The following is a 25555-nucleotide window of genomic DNA, read 5'->3' as shown; positions in this document are numbered from 1 at the left end:
AAGCCTTAATTCCTATGTGACTGTTCTCAGGCACTTCCGTGGTTTCTAACACATCAATAACCCTTGCGTCTTTGCTGCCACGTGGATCTCCATCCCCTAACTCCACTGAGATGGCAGACCGTGGGACCTCGCTAGCACACTGTCCCTCAAGCATTGGCTTGCCGCCCCCAGGCTTATCTCTAGTGAGTTAAACTCGGGAAATCCACGGTGTACTTTCTGCCACACTCTGCCCCCTCTGGTGCAGACTGAGCAGAGGGTTAGAAAATGAGGTTGAAGCACGAGTTCCCCAAAGAAATCCATCATCCTCGCAAGCAAGGAGGTAGAATCATCCAAAACCCCATCTCCTTGAGCATGCAAAGACCTAGCCCACTGTAAGGCCTTGCCCCCTAAATGGGACAAAATAAAGCTGACCTTTGCGCAATCACTGGGAGAAGCACTATCCCAAACCTCCAAGAAAACCGCCATAAGAAATGCAAAAAGAGAGGGAGGGTTCCATATCCCCAGTAAATGGGGAGGGAGAGAACAAGCAGGGGAAAAACACCACCACGCAAAAGAATAGTAGTAGGGGGAGAACAGGGAGGTGAAACAGAGCCTGCCCTTTCTAGAGCCTCCATACAATGACAAAGCTGCTCTATTGAGGCTTGAGTCTTCTCCCATATCTCTCCCAGTAACCATCTCTCATCCTCAGTTCTCAGTTGTATATGTTCTGCACAACACTGGAGAACTTTAACACCATCCTCTGCCGACACACCTGCAGGGGCTTGGGGACCAGACCTGGTATTCCCAGCAGGGAGGGTCTTTTTAAGCTACTTGTCAGGACAGGCCCAGGACAAGAGACAAAACCTTAGGATTCAAAGGCTCTAGCAGGCAATAGCTCAAATAGGCTGAGCTCTGCCTACTAGCCAGTTTTATTAGCTCTCCTGATAACACAACAACAGCAGCTGAAGACACAGTATTTACAAAAATTCATCTTCTTTGAATGTGTAACCTTGGTAATGCCTCGGTGGTCTGTTATACATTACCTTTAAGTTGCATGAAAACTGGTTTGGGGAAAACCAATATAACCATCATGTATCTAGTAGTGCTTCATCTCACAGTAGTTATTAGCAATGCCTTTGCTTTTCTCCATTACACTGCCTTTATCTCAACCCACGAGTTTTTCATCTTATATTCTCCCCCTGTCCTGCAGAGAAGGCAGAGTGAGAGAGCAGGTTGGTGGGCACCTGGTGGCCAGTCAAGGTCAACCCACCACATTCACTGTTGCGGAGGATCCACAGGGGACATCACACACAGACCAATGTGATCAAGTGAAGTCCATTTACTACAACGTTTGACACAGTTATATATCGTATGCTCTTGTGCACGCGCCTTATACAATACTCTAATTGGTACAATACCCCGTTTCACGCGACACTATCTTATCCTCTATTGGCTGTGCAAGCTTCTTCACGAGGTGTCCAGCAGTTACTTATCTCATTCTTCAGCATCCAGGTGCTGTTTGTCAGGCTCTTCTTATCTTCCTTTTTCCCAGCGTACAAGGACACAGCGTCCTTGTCTGCTCCAGCACTTTGTAAACTTATGCTTCGTTCCCACCTAATGGCTGGATTGATCACATGCCTTCGCCCAGCCAAGAAATCCTCAACAACTCACTTCACAAATTAAAGTTCTACTGTGTGCACCCTAATAAATGAGTAGGTATGCACATGGATGTAGCAAATTTATTTTGGAGTTGAGGTCCATGTAATTTCATTTCTGTCTTGCTAAAACCCTAGGATGTATATAGGAACTTTCTGAATTCATGAGTGAATTTCAGAAGATCACTTCTTTATTGGAATGAACTGCAGGGCATGTAATGCCACTACACATTTGTTTGATGGTTACTTCTTTTCTGCTTTTAGGTGAAATTCATGAAACTTACTTAAAAAACCCTGGGCCTTAGGGTCTCTAGTAAGGCTTTTGATACTGTCCCTCACAGTGCCCTTCTGGACAAGTTGTCCAACTGTGAGATGAACAGGTACATGGTGTGCTGGGTGAAGAACTGGCTGAAGAGCAGGGCTCAAAGGGTTGTAATGAATGGGGTACGTCTGGCTGGCGACCAGTCACCAGCGGTGTTCCTCAGGGTTCAATTCTAGGGCCAGTCCTGTTCAATATTTTTATTAACGATCTGGATGCAGGAGTTGAATGCGCCCTTAGTAAGTAAGTTTGCTGATGATGCCAAACTGGGAGGTGCTGTTGACTCTCTCGAGGGACAAGAGGCCTTGCAGAGGGATCTGGATAGACTGGAGCATTGGGCAATCATCAGTGGCATGAAATTTAACAAGAACAAATGCCGGATTCTGCACCTGGGACGGAGTAATGCTGGACACAAGTATAGATTGGGAGAGGAGTGGCTGGAGAGCAGCCCTGCAGAAAGGGATCTGGGGGTGCTGGCTGACGGTAAGCTCAATATGAGTCAGCAGTGTGCCCTGGCAGCCAAGAGGACAAACCACATCCTGGGGTGCATCAAACACAGCATAACCAGCTGGTCAAGAGAGGTGATTATCCCTCTGTATTTAGCATTGTTGCGGCCTCACCTTGAGTACTGTGTACAGTTCTGGGCACCGCAATTTAAAAAAGATGTTAAGGTCCTTGAATGTGTCCAGAGGAGGGCAACAAAGCTGGTGAAAGGGCTGGAAGGCATGTCCTATGAGGAGCGGCTGAGGACACTGGGTTTGTCTAGTTTGGAGAAAAGGAGGCTGTGGGGTGACCTCATTGCTCTCTACAGCTTCCTGAGGAGGGGAAGTGGAGAGGGAGGTGCTGATCTCTTCTCCCAGTGACAGGACGCGTGGGAATGGTTCAAAGCTGCATCAGGGGAGGTTCAGACTTGACATTAGGAAGCATTTCTCTACCGAGAGGGTAGTCAAACACTGGAACAGTCTTCCTAGAGAGGTGGTCAATGCCCCATGCCTGTCAGTGTTTAAGAGGCATTTGGACAATGCCCTTAATAACATGCTGTAACTTTTGGTCAGCCCTGAAGTGGTCAGGCAGTTGGACTAGATGATCATTGTAGGTCCCTTCCAACTGGAACTATTGTATTCTGTTCTAATTTTTAGATTCAAGATTATAAAGTTCTTTTTAATGGGCAACTTAAAAGAAGCTTTGTCTCCTGTACAAAAATCAGCCCAGTAGGGGGTTGGCCTTCCTTGGCAAGGGTACACTCCTGCCTCATGGTCAACTTGTTATCCATTAAGATGCCCAGATCCTTTTCATGAGGTTCCTCTCTGCCCATTTCTCCAGCCTGTTGGAGTCCCTCTGAATGGCAGCACACTCATCTGGTGCATCAGCCACTCTTCCCAGTTTTGTAGCATCTACGAACTTGCTGACACACAGGGTACACTCTGTCCTGTCATCTAGGTCATTAATGAAGATGTTAATCAGTATTGGAGCCAGTATCACCCTCTTTGCCACACTGCTGTTAACCAGCATCCAGATAGACTTTGTGATTCTGATCACAACCCTTTGAGCCTGTCACTTCACAGTTTCCAGTCCACCCAAATGTCCACTTATCTAGTTGGTACTTCATCAGTTTGTCTATGAGGATGTTATGGGAGACGGTGTCAAAAGTCTTACTAAAGTCAAGATAAACAACAGCCACTGCTCTCCCCTCATCCACCAAGACAGTCACCTCATCGTAGAAGGCTATCAGGTTGGTCAGACATCATTTCCCCTTCATAAATCCATGCTGACTACTCCCGATCACCTTCTTGTCCTTCATGGGCCTGGAAATGGTCTCCAGGATTAGTTGCTCCATCACCTTCCCAGGGATCAAGATGAGGCTGAACAGGCCTGTAGTTCCTTGGATCCTCGTTCTTGCCCTACTTGAAGATAGGACTTTCCTCCAGTTGTCAGGAACCTCTCCTGATTGCTATGACCTTTCAAAGATAATTGAGATTGGCCTTGCAATGACATCAGTCAGCTCCCTCGGCACTCGTGGGTGTATCCCATCATGCTCCATGGACTTGTGTTTGTCCAGTTTGTTTAAATATTCCTTAACTTGATCCTCCTCCACCAATCACAAGTCTGCCTTGCTCTGGACTTTCCCACTCGTTTCAGGGACATGGGGTTCCTGAAGGCAAGTCTTACTAGTAAAGACCAAGGCAAAGAAGGTATTGAGTACTTCAGCCATGTCCTTTGTGACCAGGTCCTCATTCCCATTCAGCAGAGGGCCCACATTTTCCCTAGTCTTCCTTTTGCTGCTGATATACCTGTAGAAACCTTTCTTGTTGCCTTTCATGTCCCTCACCAGATTCAAATCCAGGTGGGCTTTGGCTTTCCTAACCCCATCCCTGCACACTTGGATTGTGTCTCTATATTCCTCCCAGGTCACTTTTCCCTGCTTCCACCTCCTGTATGCTTCCTTTTTATGTTTGAGTTTAGTCAGGAGCTCTTTGTTCATCCATGCAGTCCTCCTGCTGCCTTTGCTTGATATCCTGCTCTTTGGGATGGACTGTTCTTGAGCTTGGAGGAAGTGATCCTTGAAAATCAGCCAGTTCTCTTGGACCCCTCTTCTCCCAAGGACCATCTCCCATTGGATGCTTCCATGCATATTCCTGAATAGGCCAAACCTGCTCTCCTGAATTCCAGAGTTGTGATCTTGCTTAATGCTTTGTTTCCCTCCTCTCGGGATCCTGAACTCATCTGCCATCTCATGGTCACTGCAGCCAAGGCTGCCCCCGACCTTCACATCCCTGACCAGTTCTTCCTTGTTTGTAAGTATGAGGTCCAGCAGAGCACCTCTATGTTGGCTCCTCAATCATCTGCATCAGGAAGTTGTCATCAGTGCAGTCCAGAAACCTCCTGGATTGCTTGTGGCCTGCTGTGTTATCCCTCCAACAGATATCGGGGTGGTTCCAGTCCCCTATGAGGACCAGAGCCTGCGAACATGAGGCTTCTTCCAGTTGTCTGAAGAAGACCTCATCTACTTCTTCCTGATCAGGTGATCTATAGCAGACACCCACCACAGTGTTGTCCACATTGGTCTGCCCACTAATCACAACCCATAAGCTCTCAGCTGGCTCATCACCCATCCCTGCTCAGGGCTCCATGCATTCCCGCTGCTCTCTCACATAAAGGGCAACTGCCCCTCCTCGACTTCCTGGCCTGTCCTTCCTAAAGAGCCTGTATCCATCCACTGCAGCACTCCGGTTATGTGAGCTATCCCACCATGTCTCCATGATCCCAATGAGTTCATAACCCTGTAACTGCACACAGAACTCTAATTCCTCCTGTTTGTTCCCCATGCTGTGTGCATTAGTGTACAGACACTTCAGAGAGGCACCCAGCTGTGCTGGTTTCCCAGAAAGGGTATGAGAGCTTTCCCCACAGTTCTGTCTGGTAGGCACTTTCTTTTTTATGTGGATACCCTTGGGGTGGGCCCCCTTCAGCCCTGTTTTGTTGATTACAAGGTCCCTTCTGTTCACATTATCCCACACTCTTTGCTTGCCAACCTGGTCCACCCTTTCCTCAGGTGATTGTTGGTCACTCTCTCCCTTCTCTGTCCTTCCTAGTTTACCCCAGGTTGGCCAGCCTGTTGGCAAAAAAGCTTTTGCCCCATTATTCAGGTGGATCCCATCTCTTCCAAGGAATCTTCGATCCTCAAAGAGGGTCCCATGGTCATAAAAACTAAAACCCTGTTGCCGACACCAGCTGTGCAACCTATTGTTGGCCTGCAGGATCCATCCAGTCCTCCTCAAGCCCTTCCCCCTCACCAGCAGGATAGAGGAGAACACCACCTGGACCTCCATGCCCTTGACCATTGCCCCCAGAGCCACGTAGTCACGCTTGATACTTTCCAGGTCACCCCTGGCAGTGTCATTGGTGCCCACATGGAAGAGCAGCAGGGGGTAATAGAGCCCATCAAGCCTCAGCTGTCTTGCAACAGCATCCTGGATCCAAGCCCCAGCCTCCATCCCCTGCAGCAGGGAGTCTCCCACTACTATCGCTTGCAGTTTCCTCCTGTTTTTCCTGCATGTCTTAGGTCCAGCTGGCTTGAGTGCATTGTTGGACAAAGCTCCCAGGCCCTTGTCATCTATGAGGGCACTGACTCTGTCCTGTGACTGCAAATTTTGAGGTGGAGCAGGAGCCTTCCTCCTGGTGCCAGAAGTCACAAGCTTCCAGCCTTTGCCATCTCAGAGATCTGGTTGACCTCCTCCTTCTCATCTCTGATGCTGCGCAGTCTTTTGACATCCTCCTGCAGCTTCTTAACTTAGTGACACAGATCCTCAATGAGCACACAACTCCTGTGGACTAGAAGACTGTCTCCCAGTGCCCTGGCCTCAGCAAGAGGCCCCAGGCACCCCCTGCAGAGCTGCATTCTCCTTCTGGAGCTCTGTCTGGGTCGAAACCTGTGATGTTACAGGGTCAGTTGTTCCAATGGCTGCTAGGGACCATGCCCTGTGGTCTATCACCACCATTGCTGAGGATGTATATTCTGTTCTGAGCAGAGTTGCTGGTTCCCTTCTTTGTGTCCTTCTGTGCAAACTGCTGCATCTGATGGCTGTTTCTGTTGGCAGTGCTCTGCAGCACAGATTTAATTTAGGTTGGAAGGGACCTCTGGAAGTCTCTGGTCTAACCTCCTGCTCAAAGCAGGGCCAACTTAGAACAGATTGCTCAGGGCCTTTTCCAGTCATGTTTTGGATATATCCAAGGACAGAGATCCCACAACCTCTGGGCCCCTGTTCCAGTGTCTGACCACCCTCGTGATGAAAAACATTTTCCTCATATCTAATTGCAATTTCCCATGTTCCAACTTGTTCCAGTTGCTTCTCATCCTATCCCTGCGTGCCTCTGAGAAGCCTGGCTCTGTCTTCTCTACACCCTCCCATTAGCTAGCTGTAGACAGTAATAAGATCTCCCGAGCCTTCTCTTCTTAAGGCTGAACAAAACCAGCTCTCTCAGACTTTCCTCGTATGTCATGTGTGCCAGGGCCCTAATCATGTTGGTGGGTTCTGCTGGACTTGCTCCAGTGTGTCCATGTCTTTCTTGTACTGGGGGGCCCAAAACTGGACATGGTACTCCATATGCAGTTTCACAAGTGGCAAAAAGAGGGGGCAGAATAATTTCCTTCACCCTGCTGGTGCCCCTCTTGCTAATGCAGCCTAGTATGGGGTAGGCTGCCTTTGCCACAAGGGCTCCTGCAAGGGCTCACTGCTGCCTCATCATCCACTTGTCCACCAGGACCCCCAGGTCCTTTTCTGCAAAGCTGCTTTCTAGCCTGTTGGCTCCAACCTGTCCTGTTGAATGGGGTTATTCCTCCCCAGGTGCAGGATTTGCTTTTGCCTTTGTTGAACTTCATGAAATTTGTCAGTTCATTTCTCCAGCACCAATATTCCTGTTGCCTAGCTGCTTTGTGGAATGCTTCTTAAACTGTACAACTCTTAAAAGTATTCAAACAGTAATTGTGCTTTCAGCTATATCATTTAAATATATACCTGCTAAAATACAGAAGGAGGGCACTTGGAAAAGAAACAGGGTTATAGGGTTGCATACTGGAGATCATGGTTTAGGTCAAGTAGACAGTCCACTCTGAATTCCTTAAGTCTCTTTGGAATGTTTTTTGTTCTTCAGTCTCCCAAGGATAATGTGTTTCCTGCAACATTGGTGAATGCTTTTTAGAGGTTACTTCTACACTGACATGAAAAATCCTATGGCATATTTTTGCATTTTACTTTAAACTGTCATGCCATACAGCTGAGCATAATGAACACTAGTGATGTTTGTATACCTTTGTAAAGTGCCTCTGTGCAAAATCCTAAATTGCTGCCATTTTGGAACAAATGGGACCTCATCAACCTTTGAACCAACAGAATATTTTTCAAGCCTTTAGTTTAGAAATACTGTGATGTAATAAAACCAGCTTTATCTGTTATGCAACCTCCTCCATGCACTGCAGTTTGGAAATACTGCTCTAAAATACTGCTTTTAAAGAAGTCGTGACAGGCTCTGAAGCCACATTTCTGGACTATGTTTCTTCAGATTTTATTCGTGAAATTTCACTTAATGGATGGGATAGCACAATGGAGCTTTGTTTTTTAAACAGTCTGTAATGCAATCAGAAATAATCAAAAAACATTTTTCATGGGCTGTATACAAAAAATAAGAGCCTGCAGGTTGCAGTTTGGGAGTACCTGCTCTAGATGAAGTAGCTTCTGGGTTAACTCAGGTTTGCTCATAATTTAAAACTAGGCCAGAACCTTTAGAACATTTGGATTCCACCCTTTTATGGTTATCTTGTTCTTGTAAGGTTATTTCAAATCATTGCTGTGACAGTTGTGCAAACCTCCCTATTTAGTGTGGTAAGAGACTGAGATTGTGCTTGTTTTCCAAAACCAAAAGACTTATTTGAATACTTCACCAATAATAAGCAGCTTTGTTAATCTAAAAACTGATGTAAATTGATTTCTTTTGGATGAAAGCTGCTCTCGGTAACTTTCACCTCCTGCAAATATGGTGCAAAGTATTTGGTGGAAGCTTAGCAGATTTGTTTTCAGTGTCTGCACTCGGTCTGTTAGCTTATCAAACTGTTATATGTTGTACAGTACTTTCTGAAAATGCAAATATCAGATTGGATTAGTTTAAAATTAGGTCAGTTGTCAGTATCATTTCCCACTGTCCTAGTGCTTACCCTATGCTCTACCATGAGCTTTCATACAGGGTGTTTGTTCCCTTTGTTCTTACTTTAATAGAATACATGAAACAAAAAAAAAAAGAACAGTTCTTTTGTCTTGTGGCTGCAAACACTGTCTGAACATTCCACAATGATGTAAACTTATTTTATCATAATGGATTTACTGTGGTTTGAGAGTATGTGCTTAGCTAGTCCTGCGAGGAGCAGGGAGTTGGACTCGATGATCCTTATGGGTACCTTCCAACTAGAGATATTCTCTGATTCTATGATTCTGATTTTAAAGCAAAAATGACTTGATGGTGTGGTAGGATTTGTCAGATCATGCCTCTTGCATAGACAGTTGCTTTCATGGCTTATTTTCCTTTGTTAGATGGTTACAAATGTCAACTTCTTTCATGACATTTCTTTAGCATGAATTATTTCTTAAACATGAGTAGCTGTTCTATACCATTACATTAGTTTTATGAAATATTAGAAAATCATTCACTAAGAAGCTGAAATAAATCTGCAGTCTGATGCTGTTCCCATCGAATTTGAGAGCAGAGTTCTGAATGAAGTGCATAATAGGGTATTTTGAGTCACTTTTGACATAGTGTCTGGACTGTGGAGTTCTAGCTCAAAATTTTTTTCCTTTCTATTTTTGACACGTGCTTTTCTTTTTTCGTGTGTGAGATCCATCATTGCGTATAGTTTCTAGTTTTGTCTGGAAAAGAATCTGATTTTGGGGAACAGTTGCAATTGCTTATCTGTGGAGTTTAAAAAAAATAAAAATAAATCCTACCAGTGTGTGCAGAAGCTGTTGTTCAGGATATGTATGCTATTTCTTAATGTCAGTGTCAATTAATTTAATGGAGAGCCTTCAGTATGAGCCAGTTCCAATTACTTTTGCAATAGCCTGGTGATAGCAAACTATAGCATATTTCTCTATCTGAAAAAGATTATTAGTAATGTGAAAATGCTTGGTTTTATTTGTAAATAAGAAACAGAATCTAATTTTTCAGTGGCTGCTTTCACACTGGTTTAAAGTAAATCTGGCAGACTTAAGTTGTGAGCATGAACATAAAATGTTGAGTGCGTCCATGATTCAGGCTTTCTGTTTGCAGTTCCTAATACTAATTAGTCATAAATCTTTATCTATAAAGTGTTACCCTGTAGTCCTGTAATACTGTATTTCCACTGGTAGTTTTGTGTTGTTTGCAAGGCCTCAGGACTGAAGTTTGTCAGGCCTGCTCTGTCTGAACTTTTCTTGATCTGTCCATAGCTTTGTTTTAACTTGGTTTAGCTGTAACAGCAATTTTTATAATTGATCAGGTGTCTACGGATAATATGATTTTCCTTTGTTTATCTTTGTATGGTGCCACCATGGTTTTATGATTCTAACATAATAATGTAGTGTAGAGAAATACAGGCCTGGTATGATAGCAGAGGCCTTGAGAATTTGAGACACGGGATGCGGTGTAGAGAAGTACAGACATGGGATGATAAGAGATGGGGCACAGGCTTTTGGCACCGGAGACCCCATGGCTATAAACCCACCAGTGGTCAGTTAAAGAAATGCAAACCTGGAGCTGGACAAAACTGATTTTAGGGGTAACAGAGAATATTGAAATAGTACCTAGCATCTGTAAAAAGCCACCATATATAGTAAATTCGGATGAACCTGGAGCTGCAGACCAATGAAGAAAGAGCAAAGATTGTAAAAGCATGTTAGCAAACATAAACAAATTACTCCAAGTGGATCCTGGAGTGAAGAAGAAGCCACCAACATGAACACCATATTCTTACTGGTGAAGGACTCCAGATGCTGACAACTTGCTGTAGCACTCCCACACCCCACACCCCCCCACCAGAATGAAACCACCTACTTCAGGCCCAAGAAGAGCAGTGGAAGGGTGAACACAACACCAAGAACAGGGGTAGAAACTAAGGAGTGGGTGTATAACAATTTGAACTTTACTATTATTCTTTCTTTTTCTGTAATAGTTAGATCCAGACTAATAATGGTTAGACTGTTAAGACTTCAATTATACTAACAATAAATTCTTGAATATATATATTTAAAAAAAGAGGTGTGCTTCCCCTTTGACTGTAAACAAGATTTTGAGCATAATAGGTCTTGGCATAATAGGCCCCTGCCCCCTCACAGAACACCTCTTAACTTAATTATCTAAGAAGAGATGTTCATCTTGGAAGTAAAAAGGATATCTGCCAGTTGGGTGAATCTTGCATTTCTTCAATAAGCAGGTCTATAAGTTCAGGTCTTTAGAGTCCTTGGGTTTATATTTAAACCAACTGCAAAGCAATAGAATGGCAATGATGCTTATTTTCAATCATTGTTGTCACAGTAATAGTACATAAGAGGTTTTCATGGGATTAGGATGAAATATCTTTGGTTATAAAGCAGTTAGAGTTACAGTAATACTGCTTCATGATAAGAGACAATTTCAGGTGTTTATTATCTCCCCCATTCTTGGAGGAATGTGATGGTATAGAAATATCCTTATGAAGGTGTCACAGAAAAACCTGGTCTCCAAATGCATGGGCATATTTGCATAGGAGGAGATGTAGTTTGGGGCAGAAGGGTTCAGTCAGATATAACTTCTATTTCTTTTCCAGGAAAATTGAACATATTTCTGTGTTTGGGATTAAAGATTGCATGCTTTGTGATTTATGATTCCATGTGTGCGCAAGACCATTAAGCAATTTGTATTTAAATTCTTTAAATCTGAGAAAGTTGGAATAATAATGGGTGGGATTCTTTTCTTGCATCTTATGCTGACTTTACTCTGGAGAAGCCACTATCAATTTGTACTGCTGTAAATGAGGAAAGGCTCTTGGAGAGTGGGGGAGGAAACTGTTTCTTCAGAGTAATGTTTAAATGGGGAAAAATTCCTTTTATATACTCTCCTGGTGCAGATCTCTTCATTTTTAAAAAACTGTTAAACATGAAACTTTTCTTTTTTCTCAAACCAAAAAGAAAAGGAGGAAATTAATCTAAGCAGAGACTAATTCAGAACAACTAATAGATTGAGCCCTGGCATTAGTGTATAGATTCCTGTTTGACTTAAGAGTCTTTGCAAGTTCTTCTCTAACTATTTTCCATCTCTGTTTATTACATGCTAAACAGATGGCCCAGAAATTAGCCAAAGGCAGGAAGAAGGTGCAGTACAACCACCATCAGCTTGATGTTATGTCTGTTCTTTTGTTTGCTTTGTTGTTTTTTTTTTCCTTTTTATTTTGTGCTTTGCTTTTCTGCATACAGCAAGGTTTTTTAGGTTTATTTCTGAGCTACCATATCAGTTAACATTTCTCAGGAATCAATTGCCTGGTTGGCTGTCATTAGCCATTGCTTGTCATTAGCCATTTTGTGTTAGAAATAGGATAATGATTGGACTTATCAAAGGGATACAGGTAGTACCGAAAACACATACCAAAGAAATAGGACTGATGTGTCAAAGGTTTTATTCTGTAAACTGGCAAAGTAAAAAAAATTGCTTTTTTATTCCTCTATAGAGTGTTTTGCTTGATTCACAGCTGTGTCAAATAAAGGAAAAAAGTATAGACACACAATTATATGCTGACTGACTCATATTTTAGTAATATGTTATGATTATGGAGTTCTTAAATAATTATCAGATTTTTTTAAAAGGCACTTAAAATTGCAAGCATTTGCTTTTTGTTTACGAAGGTACGGCTTCTGGAGGGAGTTAGCACGTTAATAGTATGTCGTCTGACTGTGAAGACCCTCTTGCCAGAACTGCACTAGAAGTTATTTAAAACTGCACCTGTGGTACACATTTTTCCATTATTTTGAGCAGTCACTGTTGTTAAGCCCCTGTATGGGAAGGGAGGTCAGAATGGCTTTTATGGGATTAAAAATTTTACAAATTGCATCTAACCCACTTTCATATCTAATACAGGGTTTCCATATCTTTTTGTTTATCTTTAGCTTCTGCAATCTAATACTTTGTTTTGAATTGCTGTTCTGGTGACTGTGTCTTGTTTGTGATCTAATATCATTATTAAGGGTGTTACCTAATGTTACTGACTCTATTCCATTTATTTGCAGGCTCCAGAAGGTGAATCTCAACCCATGACTGAAGTGGACCTCTTCATTTCTACACAGAGAATAAAAGTATTGAATGCAGACACACAGGTATGGACAAAGAAGCACCTTTGCCAGGTCAGGCCTTGTCAGTGTTATAATAATAGTTTTTTGAAATAGACCTTCATCTACCTGCCAAAATTTGACTTTCAGGGAGTGCTGGCTCTTATAGTTCCCTCCAAGACTTCCTGGTCAGAAATCTATGCTTGAGAACCATGTCACACATGGAATTAATCAGAGTTGTCTGATTTGGCAGGTATGCAAATTGCAGTCAGCCCAAAAGATAAGAAGCTTTGTTCACATTATACAACATTCTAGGCAGTCTAGTACCATAATATGACGAGTACCAATTGTCCCCAGACAAGCCTAAAGTATTTGGTTGTGACAATTAATTTGAAGTCCTTAGTCCTCAGCATGTTGTGTGTGTTCAGGCCAAGATACCCAAGTCTTTGTGTTCTTTTCCAGAGTAACTTTCATTTTCAAAATGTGCTTTTTCTTGGTTTGCTTTTTTTTGAAAGTGAGGCTGTTGGTTCCTCTTGGCACCTCCTTTCATACAGGAAACTTTTTTCCTTTTTGTAGACATTTACTTAATAAAGGTGTCATACTGCCATTAATCTCTTCATAAAACACCAAAAGTGCAATAAGAATTTGCTTAAAACAGTGTCTGATATGATACCATTTTTTCTATCCTCCAGGAAACTATGATGGATCATCCTCTGAGGACCATTTCTTACATTGCGGATATAGGGAATATAGTTGTTCTGATGGCTCGTAGACGAATCCCGCAATCAAATTCCCGGGACAATGTGGAAGCATCTCACCCTTCCCAAGATGGAAAAAGGCAATACAAAATGATTTGCCATGTCTTCGAGTCTGAGGATGTAAGGATTTTTTTTTACCTTGTGATTTTTCTAGGAGGTAAAATGTGAGCACATCTTGACAGGCTTGAAAGTCTATAGCAAATGGTCCTCTTTGGCTTGTTTGTTAATTGCATAAAAATATTTCATCGAAGTAGAGGAAGCACTTGCTTTCTCTTTGCATGAGGGAACCCTGTGCTTTACTTGCAAAGCCAGTATTTATAGAACTTCCTTTATTTCAAGTTAATTTAATACTTTCCTACAGACAGTGAGGGGCAGATTCTAAAAGAACACTGTTGCCACAGCTTACATATACCAGCTCAGGATTTGTGAGAGTGAGCATCCATCAAAGCAGCTTATTTTCATAGGGAGCTTCCATTTCCTAGTGTTGCCATGAGAATCGCTGATATATGCCATAAAGGAATGTTTGGGTTTTTTTTGTTTCTTGGGGTTTCCTTTTGATATGATGATGGAGTTCAGAAGGAGTAGCCGAAATTATTCCCCCCCCAGTATGATCTTCTCCATAATTTGTCCAGGTACTGAGGTTAGTCTAACAGGTCTGTAGTTTCCTGGGTCTTCCCTCATGCCCTTCTTGTAAATTGGAATAACATTGGATAGCTTCCAGTCATTGGGGACCTCCCAGATTCTCAAGACCTTTGGTAGATGATTGAGAGGGGTCCTGCTGTAACATCCACTAGCTCCTTCAGTACTCTGGGATGAATCCCATCAGGCCCCATGGACTTAGAAACATTTAACTGATACAACTGGTGCCTCACAATTTCAGTGTCCACAAATGGAAAGTCACTGTTCCCACAGTCATGGTCCTCCAACTCAGAGGGCCGGGCAGCCCAAGGTCTATCAGTATTATTACAGCATTGAATGCCTCTACCTTTTCTTTATCCCTATTAGGTGACCATCTTCAACAAGTATCAGTCCAATGTACTCTTTAGACCTCCTCTTGCTATTAACATACTTAAAAAAGCCTTTCTTGTTGTCTGACACAACCCTGGCCAGTTTCAACTCTAGTTGAGCTTTGACCTTTCGTGTCTTTTCCCTGCATATGTGAACCACGGCTCTGTAATCTTCCTGTGAAGCCTGACTTTGCTTTCAGAGATCATGCAATTTCTTTTTCCTTCTGAGTTCCAAGAGGAGTTCCCTGTTCAGCCAAGTTGGTCTTCTGCCCCGCTTCCTTGACTTGCAACACAGTGGAATTTCCTGCTCCTGTGCGTTTAAAAGGTGGTTCTTAAAGACTGACCAGCTGTGGTGGGTTGACCCTGGCTGGATGCCAGGTGCCCACCAAAGCCGTTCTATCACTCCCCCTCCTTAACTGGACAGGGGAGAGAAAATATAACAAAGGCCTTGTGGGTTGAGATAAGGACAGGGAGAGATCACTCAACCAATTACCGTCACAGGCAAAACAGACTCGACTTGGGGAAAATTAACTTAATTTATTACCAATCAACCAAAATAGGGTAATGAGAAATAAAACCAAGTCTTAAAACGTCTTCCCCCCACCCCTCCCTTCTTCCTGGGCACAGCTTCACTCCTGAATTTCTCTACCTACCCCCCACCAGCAGCACAGGGGGATGGGGAATGGGGGTTATGATCAGCTCATCACATGTCTCTGCCACTTCATCCTCTTCAGGGGCAGGACTCGTCACACTCTTACCCTGCTCCAGCGTAGAGTCCCTCCCACAGGAGACAGTCCTCCATGAACTTCTCCAACGTGGGTCCTTCCCACAGGCTGCAGTTCTTCACAAACTGCTCCAGCATGGGTCCCTTCCATGGCGTGCAGTCCTTCAGGAGCACACTGCTCCAGCATGGGTCCCCCACGGGGGTCACAAGTCCTGCCAGAAAACCTGCTCCAACGTGGGCTCCTTTCTCTATGGGTCCGCAGGTCCTGCCAGGATCCTGCTCCAGTGCGAACTTCCCACGGAGTCACAGCCTCCTTTGGGCACATCCACCTGCTCTGGCATGGGGTCTTCCATGGGCTGCAGGTGGATATCTGCTCCACCGTGGACCTCCCTGGACTGCAGGGGGACAGCCTGCCTCACTATGGTCTTCACCCTGGGCTGCAGGGGAATCTCTGCTCCAGCGCCTGGAGCACCTCCTCCCCCTCCTTCTTCACTGACCTTGGTGTCTGCAGGTCTGTTTGTCTTACATGTTCTCACTCCTCTCTCTGGCTGTCATTTCTGCGCCCGCCGCAACTTTTTTTTTCCTCCTTAAATATGTTATCACAGAGGCACTACCACTATCGCTGATAGTCTCAGCCTTGGCCAGTGGCGGGTCCGTCTTGGAGCCGGCTGGCATTGGCTCCATGGGACATAGGGGAAGCTTCTAGCAGCTTCTCACAGAAGCCACCCCTGTAACCCCCCTGCTACCAAAACCTTGCCACACAAACCAAATACACCAGCACTCGTGGACTCCTAAGCCCTCAAAAGCAGATTCCCATGGTACTCTGCTAACTAGCTCCCTGAATAGCTCTAAAGTTTGCTCTCCTGAAGTCCAGGGTAGCAACTCTGCTGACCTTTTTTCTCATTACACTGAAAATTTTAAACTCGACCATTTCATGATCACTGTGGCCAAGACAGCCACCTACCATGACATCCCCCACGAGTCCTTCTCTATTCACAAACAGCAAGTCTAGGAGGGCATCTTTCCTAGTTGGCTCACTGAGTACTTGTGACAAGAAGTTACCTCCTACAAACTTCAAGAATTTCCAAGACCTGCTCATCACAGCAGTATCATATTCCCAGTTGATGTCTGGGAAGTTGAAATCTCCCATAAGGACAAGAGCTACCGATCCAGAAATTTCTCCTAATTGCCTATAGAGTAACTCATCAGTGCTTATATCCTGACTGGGCGATCGGTAGTAGACACCCACTACATCTCCTTTGTTTTCCATCCCCCTAATCCTCACCCAGAGGCTCTCAACCACATCATCACTAACTGTAAGGGCTGTGCAATCAAACCACTCCCTTATGTAGTGTGACACCTCCACCTTGCCTGCCCTGCCTTTCCCTCCTGAACAGCCTGTAGCCCTCCATCCCAGCACTCCAGTTGTGGGACTCATTCCACCAAGTCTCACTAATACCAATGATATCGTAGCTCTGGGAGCTGACCAATGCTTCCAGTTCATCCTGTTTGTTCCTCATGCTGAGTGTGTTGGTGTACAAGCATTTCAGGTATGCTCCTGAGCCCTCCATGCTCCCAGGAGCAGTGTAAATGTTCCCACTAGAATTGCCACCCTCAGGCGATGCCATGCCAACCCTTGGCTTACCTACTGAAGCTTATTTTCATAGGGAGCTTCCATTCCTTAGTGTTGCCACGAGGATCACTGATATATGCCATAAAGGAGTGTTTGGTGCTTTTTTTGTTTGTTGGGGTTTCCTTTTGATATGATGATGGAGTTCAGAAGGAGTAGCTGAAAGTATTCCCCTCCCAAAAAAAAGCTGAATCAATAATGTTGGGAATTCCAATAGAGTGTCCTTTGTAATTACAAAGTCTCTTTATAATTCCTTGGTTGCTGTTTAAATCAGGTGATGGTCATCTTCCTCTTCACTGTTATCAATTTGGGGCAAATGCCCTCTCAGACAGTTGTGGATGTCCTATTCACACCCACTGTTACACTCACCCACTCTGGTGGGTTGACCTTGGCTGGCCACCAGGTGCCAATCAACCTGCTCTCTCACTCTGCCTTCTAGGCAGGACGGGGGAGAAAATAAGATGAAAAATTCGTGGGTCGAGATAAAGGCATTTTAGTGAAGAAAAGCAAAGGTCATGTGCAGAAGCAAAGCAAAGCAAAAAGATTTATTCTCTACTTCCCATCAGCAGACAATGTCCAGCCACTTCCTGGGAAGTAGGGCCTCAGTATGAGTAGCGGTTCCTTCGGAAGACAAACGCCTGAATAATGAATGCCTCCCCTCCTCCTCCTTTCTCTCAGCTTTTATTGCTGAGCACCACATCATATGGTATGGAATAGCCCTTTGGTCAATTTGGGTCAGCTGTCCTGGCTATGTACCCTCCCCTCTTGCTCACCCCCAGCCTACTGGCCTTTGGGGGCAGGGGGGGTTGGAGAGACAGCCTTGATGCTGTGCCAGCACTGCTCAACAGTAGCAAAAACACTGGTGTGTTATCAATACAGAGCACAGCACTATGAAGGCTGCTATGGGGAAAATTAACTCCATCAATCAGGCCCAATACACACCTGGGCCAAGGAGTTTGGCATTGAGTGGGTATATCACATCCCCTATCATGCACCAACCTCTGGGAAAATCGAATGATACAATGGACTGTTAAAGACTACATTGTCAGCCATGGAGGGTGGGACCTTCAAACATTGGGATACACATTTAGCAAAGGCCACCTGGTTAGTTAACACTAGGGGATCTACCAATCAAGCTGGCCCTGCCCAGTCAGAACTTTTACGTACTGTAGAAGGGGATAAAGTTCCCATAGTACACATGAAGAATATGTTAGGGAAGACAGTCTGGGTTAGTCCTGCCTTGGGCAAAGGCAAACCCATCCGTGGGATTGCTTTTGCTCAAGGACCTGGGTGCACTTGGTGGGTGATGCAGAAGGATGGGGAAGTTCGATGTGTGCCTCAAGGGGATTTGATTTTGGAAGAGAACAGCCAGTGAATTAAATTGTATGTTATTAATTGCTGAATAACCCTACCACTGTTTATCATCACTACTACAGTTGCTATATGCCATATCAATGATATTACAGTAAGAATCACCCAAATCACTGAAGGATGGACTTTGATGAAACCGAGTGAAGTGCAGCAGTGATGGAACTTGAACTGGCTTCAGCAACTGGTCCCCAGCAACTTCCTCAAATTGACATCTGTCATGGTTTAACCCCAGCCAGCAACTAAGCACCACGCAGCCGCTCACTCACTCCCCCCCACCCAGTGGGATGGGGGAGAAAATCGGGAAAAGAAGTAAAACTCCTGGGTTGAGATAAGAACGGTTCAATAGAACAGAAAAGAAGAAACTAATAATGATAATGATAACACTAATAAAATGACAACAGTAGTAATAAAAGGATTGGAATGTACAAATGATGCACAGGGCAATTGCTCACCACCCGCCGACCGACACCCAGCTAGTCCCTGAGCAGCGATTCCCCGCCCCCACTTCCCAGTTCCTATACTAAATGGGACGTCACATGGTATGGAATACCCCTTTGGCCAGTTTGGATCAGCTGCCCTGGCTGTGTCCCCTCCCAACTTCTTGTGCCTCTCCAGCCTTCTTGCTGGCTGGGCATGAGAAGCTGAAAAATCCTTGACTATAGTCTAAACACTACTTAGCAACAACTGAAAACATCAGTGTGTTATCAACATTCTTCTTATACTGAACCCAAAACATAGCACTATACCAGCTACTAGGAAGAAAATTAACTCTATCCCAGCCAAAACCAGGACAGCATCTTCAACCTGCAGACTGTGGGCATGGGCTACTCTAAATACACCAGCCACGAGCTCCAGATGCAGCATGCAACAATCCAACATCACACACTATCTCTCCTGCCCTGAAAGACTGTTATGACAGATCGAGCCCCAAAGTCATGGATTAAATGAACTCAATGGACACATTAGAGGTTTGGCCCATAGACTAATGGAATGATATCTCTGTGTGTGTGTGTGTATATATATATCTGTCCTGGTTTTGGCTGGGATAGAGTTAATTGTCTTCCTAGTAGCTCTTATAGTGCTATGTTTTGGGTTCAGTATGAGAAGAATGTTGATAACACACTGATGTTTTCAGTTGTTACCAAGTAATGTTTAGACTAAGTCAAGAAGGCTGGAGAGGCGCAAGAAGGCTGGAGAGGCACAAGAAGTCGGGAGGGGGCACAGCCAGGATAGCTGACCCGAACTAGCCAAGGGGATATTCGATACCATACTGACATCATGCTCATTATATAAACTGGGGGAGCTGGCCAAGGGAGGAGGGATTGCGGCTCGGGAACGGGCTGAGCATTGGGTTCTGGGTATGAGCAATTGCATTGTGCGTCACTCGGTTTATATAATCTTTTATTAGTATTATTGTTATTATTACTTCTTCTCTCTTTGTGTTGTCCTATTAAATTGTTCTTATCTCAGCCCATAAGGTTTTACCTTTTTCTTCTGATACTCCTCCCCATCCCACTATGGCGGGGAGGAGTGAGCGAGTGGTCGCGTGGTGCTTTGTTGCCAGCTGGGCTTAAACCATGACACTAGTGAAGGTACACACATGACACTCTGTAGATTCACAAACATATGCACATTCACAGATTCACTGACTACTAGCAAAGCCCCCTCTGTCCGTCCAGTACCACTGGCCAACCCCAGGCCCTCTTACCCGCTTAATGGGTCCCCTAATTGCCGGCTAGTCCAGCTTGATGCTCACTAGAAAACATGCATGCACTCACACACTCATCCCACATGCACTCCACATTCAGAAGTCCCCTTGGGTGTACCAGCACAGACCATCCACCCGCATGATACCCGTGCCTGGACCCCGGGGCCTCCTACTAGCTGTCGAGTCCAATTTGAAGTTTGCTAGCAAATTACGCATGCACAGCCTGATGCACACTGGGTTTGAGGAAGATACACTCAGCCCCTGCCAGCAGCTGGCACCAGGCAAATAGACTGTGACCCATGGTCCCGCTCCAGCTGCTGGCACTGAGCCCCTCGCTCACCTCAGGCCAGTCCACCAGTAGATGCTTTTGGGGACACACCCCATTCCCACCCCAGTATATGGTGTCCGAGACCTCCACCCACTCCAGTAGCTGACAGCACAAGCCAAGGGTGCGTATACCCCCAGTCTGACTCCAGTAGCTGGCACAAAATCCACTCTCACTGGTCTCACCAGTAGCTGGCATTCAGTCTTCATGGCACAGGTGCACACAAGATAGAGAGTGAGATTACACAGAGACATAGTTAAGAAAAGATTTAATAAGAAGACTGGCCTGGTTTTACATGCAACTGGCCATTTTTATACCCTTTTCTGTCTATCCCTGTCTTTGTTCCTCTTTGCTCCCCCTTGCCCCTGCACATCCCCTCATGGGTTTGTAGAGCTCTATCAATTCCCTCACCCCTCCCAGTCCAGGATCCCCCCTGGTTTACAATCTTATCAGTTGCAAAATCCAGGTTGATCTTCTTGGAAGTGGCACCTGTAGTTTCTTGACAGCCCATCAATTAGTGTGACTGATGAGGTTTGTTTCTTGTCATTGTCTCCATGTTTGTTTTGTCAGGTGTCTGTCTCTGTATATTTTGCTTCTGGTTTCCCCCTTTTTCCCTTAGTTTTCCAATCGACAAGATCTCTGATCAGATAACCTTCCTGGAATAAACCTTCTCATACTCTCATGTGCCTCATCTATTAGTGGGACTGACCAGGTTTGGTTCTCCTCACTGCCTCCCTTATCATTTGTCGGTCAGGTTTGTGTCCCTGTATGTTCTTGTTTATGGCTGCCTCCTTTTCTTATTTTCCCTTGTTGCACTGAAAAAGGTCCTTGACCAGATACCCTTAAAGGAGCAGACACTCTCCTTCCACATACCCTTACACTGAGCAACCTGCTCTAGCTGATCCTGATTTGAGCAGAGGGTTGGACTCCAGATCTCTAGGGCTGATCCCTAGAGATCCCTTCCAAGCTTAACTATTCTGTGATTCTATGATTCTAAGAACACAGAATTCCAATTATGCCACATAAAGACAGTTCGGAGTTTTAAAGCCATTTAAAAAAAAAATGCTTATTTTCCAGTCTGGAACATTTATATCTCCTTTTTTTGATGAAATGGAATTGGTAAAAAGCTTTTCCTGTGTGCATTGACTGCAATGTTTCTTTGCAGACTCTTTGACCCCTTTCAAAATCTGCTTCCTGGTTCATACAATCTATTTTGGTTTTGACAAGAGAAGAACATCTCTCTCCAGGTTGCAAGCTCTGATCCAAAATTAAGCAGGGCTACCTATGTTCATATTTCCCTAGAACTTGTTCTCAAGTCCTTTATGCAGCGCTGTGTACTTCTCTGATTTTTGGCAGGTGCCTTCCCCCTGCCCCTCCACCCAGCTCAGCCAAAGTTGTTTGCAAGACTTTCATGTTACTGCCTCACAAAAGAGAAAAGCAAGAAGCATGGGGAAGGAGGTAAACATTTTTGTAATGCAAGAAGAGTATACAGCCATTCCCAAACTGCTGCTCCAGATGTTCACTAATGGGGACAGTTCCTTTCCACCTAATAGAAAAATCACATCAGCCCTGCAAGCAATTGGTTCTCAATGTAACAACACTGAAGTGCCTGGAGCCCTGGGGCAAAGTGATCTTGTGTCTTGGAGAATGAGGCATTTATTTTGTGGCAGTGTTAGGCACTGACAATGGGAAGGCAGGTGGTAGTGTTGTCCTCTTGGTTCTTCCTGCACACCATGGAGACAGTGAGCACTGGGGAAGCACCACTCTGTGTATACATGCAGCTCAGTGTGGACTTTGGGGCTAACCTAGTAAACATGGATGCCTTGCAAACTGGAAGTCCCCTGGAGCACTTTTGAGAGCACTGAATTTTGGTGGGTGTGCGCAGCCCCAAAGAGAAGAGTAAGGCTTCAGCTGATGCCCAAATGTTTTGCAGAAGGGCATGTCTGCTCTCAGTTTAGGCCAGGTACCAGTCATAAGAGACAGTCAGGAGAGTGATTATTTCCCTTCCAGCCTTTCTTAGTCAAGGCAGCTAGCTTTGCACAGTCCATTGCTGCGAGATCAGAGGGTCCAGTCCCTCTCTACCCTTTGCTAGCTGTGGTCCTTAACTAGTTTAGCCTGCTGCAGTGTGGTTGCATAGGTGAAGATGAAAGCATGAAATGGCATTGTGGTGGGTTGACCCTGGCTGGCCACCAGGTGCCCACCAAGCTGCTCTCTCACTCTCCCTCCTCAGCGGGACAGGGGGAGAAAATAAGATGAAAAACTCATAGGTCAAGATAAAGGCAGTTTAGTGAAGAAAAGAAAAGGCTGCACACGGAAGCAAAACAAAAAAAAAAGATTTATTCTCTGCTTCCTATCAGCAGGTGATATCCAGCCTCTTCATGGGAAGTAGGGCCTCAGGACTTGTAGCGGTTGCTTCAGAAGACAAATACCTGAATAACGAATACTCCCCCTCCTCCTCCTTTCTCTCAGCTTTTATTGCTGAGCATGATATCATATGGTATGGAATAGCCCTTTGGTCAGTTTGGGTTAGCTGTCCTGGCCATGTTCCCTCCCAACCTCTTGCCCACCCCCAGCCGACTGGCTCCACAGACAGCCTCGATGCTGTGGGAGCACTGCTCAGCAGTAGCCAAAGCATTGGTGTGTTATCAACACTGTTCTAGCTACAAATACAAAGCAGAGCACTATGAGGGCTGCTATGGGGAAAGTTAACTCCATCCCAGCCAGACCCATTATACCCACTCACGCTAGCATCTTATCGTCTGTTCTTACTGAGGCCATTTTACCAAGTGTGGGTGCACAAGCACCCCCACAGAGGGCTGAGTTGCCTGTTATCAAACCCGATGTCCAGTCCTCACTAATTAAAACACAAACATTTTGAGAAAGAAATATCAATGCACATAACTTACTGATTTTATGTAGTTTGTTTTTTTTAAAAAAATAAACTAAATAAGCAAGGGGTAAAATCATACACAAATACATCAAAATGAAGTTGGGAGATATAGAGTTGTGAGTCTTATAATCAGGTTAGTCCCAAATAAAATGATCTCACACAGTGCCATGTAATTGACAAGACAGTAAATCTCATTTATTGATCAGCCCTCCAAATAACAGGATATTATGTCTCCATGGTGACCACCATGTTTATGCCGATCAGATGGTTCATATAGAGGGAGAGGAATCACTCCCATGTGAAAATTAATGCTTAGACTACAGCAGTCATGCCAGTTAAGGCATCCTGCCCAAATTACAGATGGTGAGGTAATAGCCTATTTCTACTTCTTGTGCCTTGCACCTCACTTAGGGTTCAAAAAGACTTTGCAGTACAATTCAGAGTATATTAAACTAATTAATAAAAATTTAAGTGAAAATAATAATTTCTCACTAATGCCTTAAATGCCTTAAAAAAAATTTGTAAGGGCTTCCAGATGGGAAAGTTTCCTTTAAGAAGTGTCTGTTTTTTTGTATTTGGGAACCTGTTCTGAAGGCACTATGTTCATATAAATTCTGTGGTTGCAGGTATATATGCAACCTACTGCTGGGATTCTCAGTGGTTTTGCTTTACCTTTTTAGAGGTAGTCCTCTACCAAACCAAATTTGACAGAAAACCTTAAAGATTGATTTTTATGCAAAATAGCATATAAGCCACTCTTCTTGCAATGCTCTTCATGAAACTGGTATGCAAATAGAAAGACTAGACTATGTTTTTTGTTGTTTTGGGGTGGTTTGGGTTTTGTTTGGGTGGTTTTTTTCGGGGGCGGGTGGGGCAGGGCAGGCACATCACTACATCACTAGTGATCACATCACCTGATGTGCTGTCTAGTTTGAGGCTGTTGCTTCTGTATTTCAAATCACACATTTTGTATGTTACTGGACTCTCTCTCACTGGCCAGTTCAAAAAGCAAAGATCAAATTGTCAGATGCCAGAGGCAGTGGTTTCTTTTCTTTCAGAATATGACAGCCTTCATGGATCTATTTCTCAGTATTTTCTTAGCTATTCAAAATGTGTGCTTCCATTAGAGGATTGTTGTCATTACCTTCTGTGCTTTGGTCAGATGATTTCATATGTTTTTTTGGACATGATCCTTCCTGTGCCAGAAAATATTATCCTGGAAAGTACATGTCTGTAGGTCTAAAAAAAAGCATTGATCACTTAATAGTCTGAACATATTCTGAGGATTTTCAGGACATGAACATTCCTCAGTCATAGAGTAGTTCAAAAATAGCTTATAAACATTCTAAAAAATCAAAATAAGTAGGAAAAAATATAACTCGGAAAGAGTTAAGATAGAAATGTATCTGTTAGCAGCAAAGAGATTTCTACTCTAAAGAGTTTGTAAATCCAATGGAGTAGTAGAGCTTCTTTTAAATATAAATCTCATATTTCACTATCATCTTTTCTTCTTCTGGGACAGCTGGGTATCTAGAAGAATTTATCCAGTTAAGCTGACTGTGATATGTCTTAGGTCTTCAAATGGGTGATGGCCAAAATGTGTCCCTGCTGGGAACTGTCCTTATCTTAAAAAATGCAACAACAACAGATTTTCCAAGTGTAGTTGGCACTGGATATTCAGAACAGCTCAGCTCCTAAAACATGGCCAAATGCTGGGTGTCTAAATGGCAGTTGATCTCTTCCTGGATGTCCAGTTGATCTCTTCTTGGATGTCCATCTCAGTGTATGCACCTGAATGTACAAGTCCATATTTATCTCCTCTCTTGCAGATAGCATGCTGAGCTAATGAGTTGCAGTGCACTCATCTTCTTGCCATATTGTTCTTCCCATCAAATTGTTTTGATTTGAAAGTTTGCAAAATAACGGAAGTCCAGACTCTGTGTGCTGTTGACCTTTTCAGTGCCAGTGATCATGTTTTTGTCATCAACAGGTTTAGCGCTAGCTTGAGTAGATATAAGATACAAACAGTTTTTATTTTGGGATTGGGAACCTTTTCCTTACTGGGGCCTGAATTGGACTGCATGTAAAAACACAGCTTAGCTGCATTCCTACATCCCCAGCACACCCCCACACCATAGGCTATGGAGTCCTCCCATCTTCTTTCCTTCACCTTCCCCCTAACCAGAACTACACACCAGAGGGCATTTTCATTCCACACTATGACCAGCACCCCTACACTCCACAGTGCTTCCTGCATCCAGCACTCTGGTTATGCACAGCACTGCTCCACACTCAAGTTTCCTGCACTGCTCCCATCAGCTCTGCACTCATGCCATGTTGTTTTCCACTTGTAAACAATATGTATATCA

The 25555-nt window shown here is 44.2% G+C and overlaps 1 protein-coding gene across 3 annotated transcripts in view; it reads left to right on the top strand.

Annotated features, from left to right (window-relative positions):
• Positions 1-25555, top strand: part of LOC138683374 (amyloid-beta A4 precursor protein-binding family A member 1-like) — a 145194-nt gene that overhangs the window by 106369 nt on the left and 13270 nt on the right. For 2 of the 3 annotated variants that reach the window (XM_069775086.1, XM_069775083.1), the window contains 3 exons: positions 11793-11825; positions 12735-12821; positions 13466-13651. In XM_069775086.1, coding sequence (XP_069631187.1) covers positions 11793-11825; positions 12735-12821; positions 13466-13651 — 306 coding nt within the window. The remainder of the gene's footprint in view (positions 1-11792; positions 11826-12734; positions 12822-13465; positions 13652-25555) is intronic. The other variant, XM_069775084.1, reaches the window with a different exon arrangement.

This window comes from Haliaeetus albicilla, chromosome W (assembly GCF_947461875.1).
Source record: "Haliaeetus albicilla chromosome W, bHalAlb1.1, whole genome shotgun sequence".
Taxonomy (NCBI): domain Eukaryota; kingdom Metazoa; phylum Chordata; class Aves; order Accipitriformes; family Accipitridae; genus Haliaeetus; species Haliaeetus albicilla.
The sequence above is the reverse complement of the archived record's forward strand: the minus strand, read 5'-3'. Positions and strand labels throughout refer to the sequence as shown.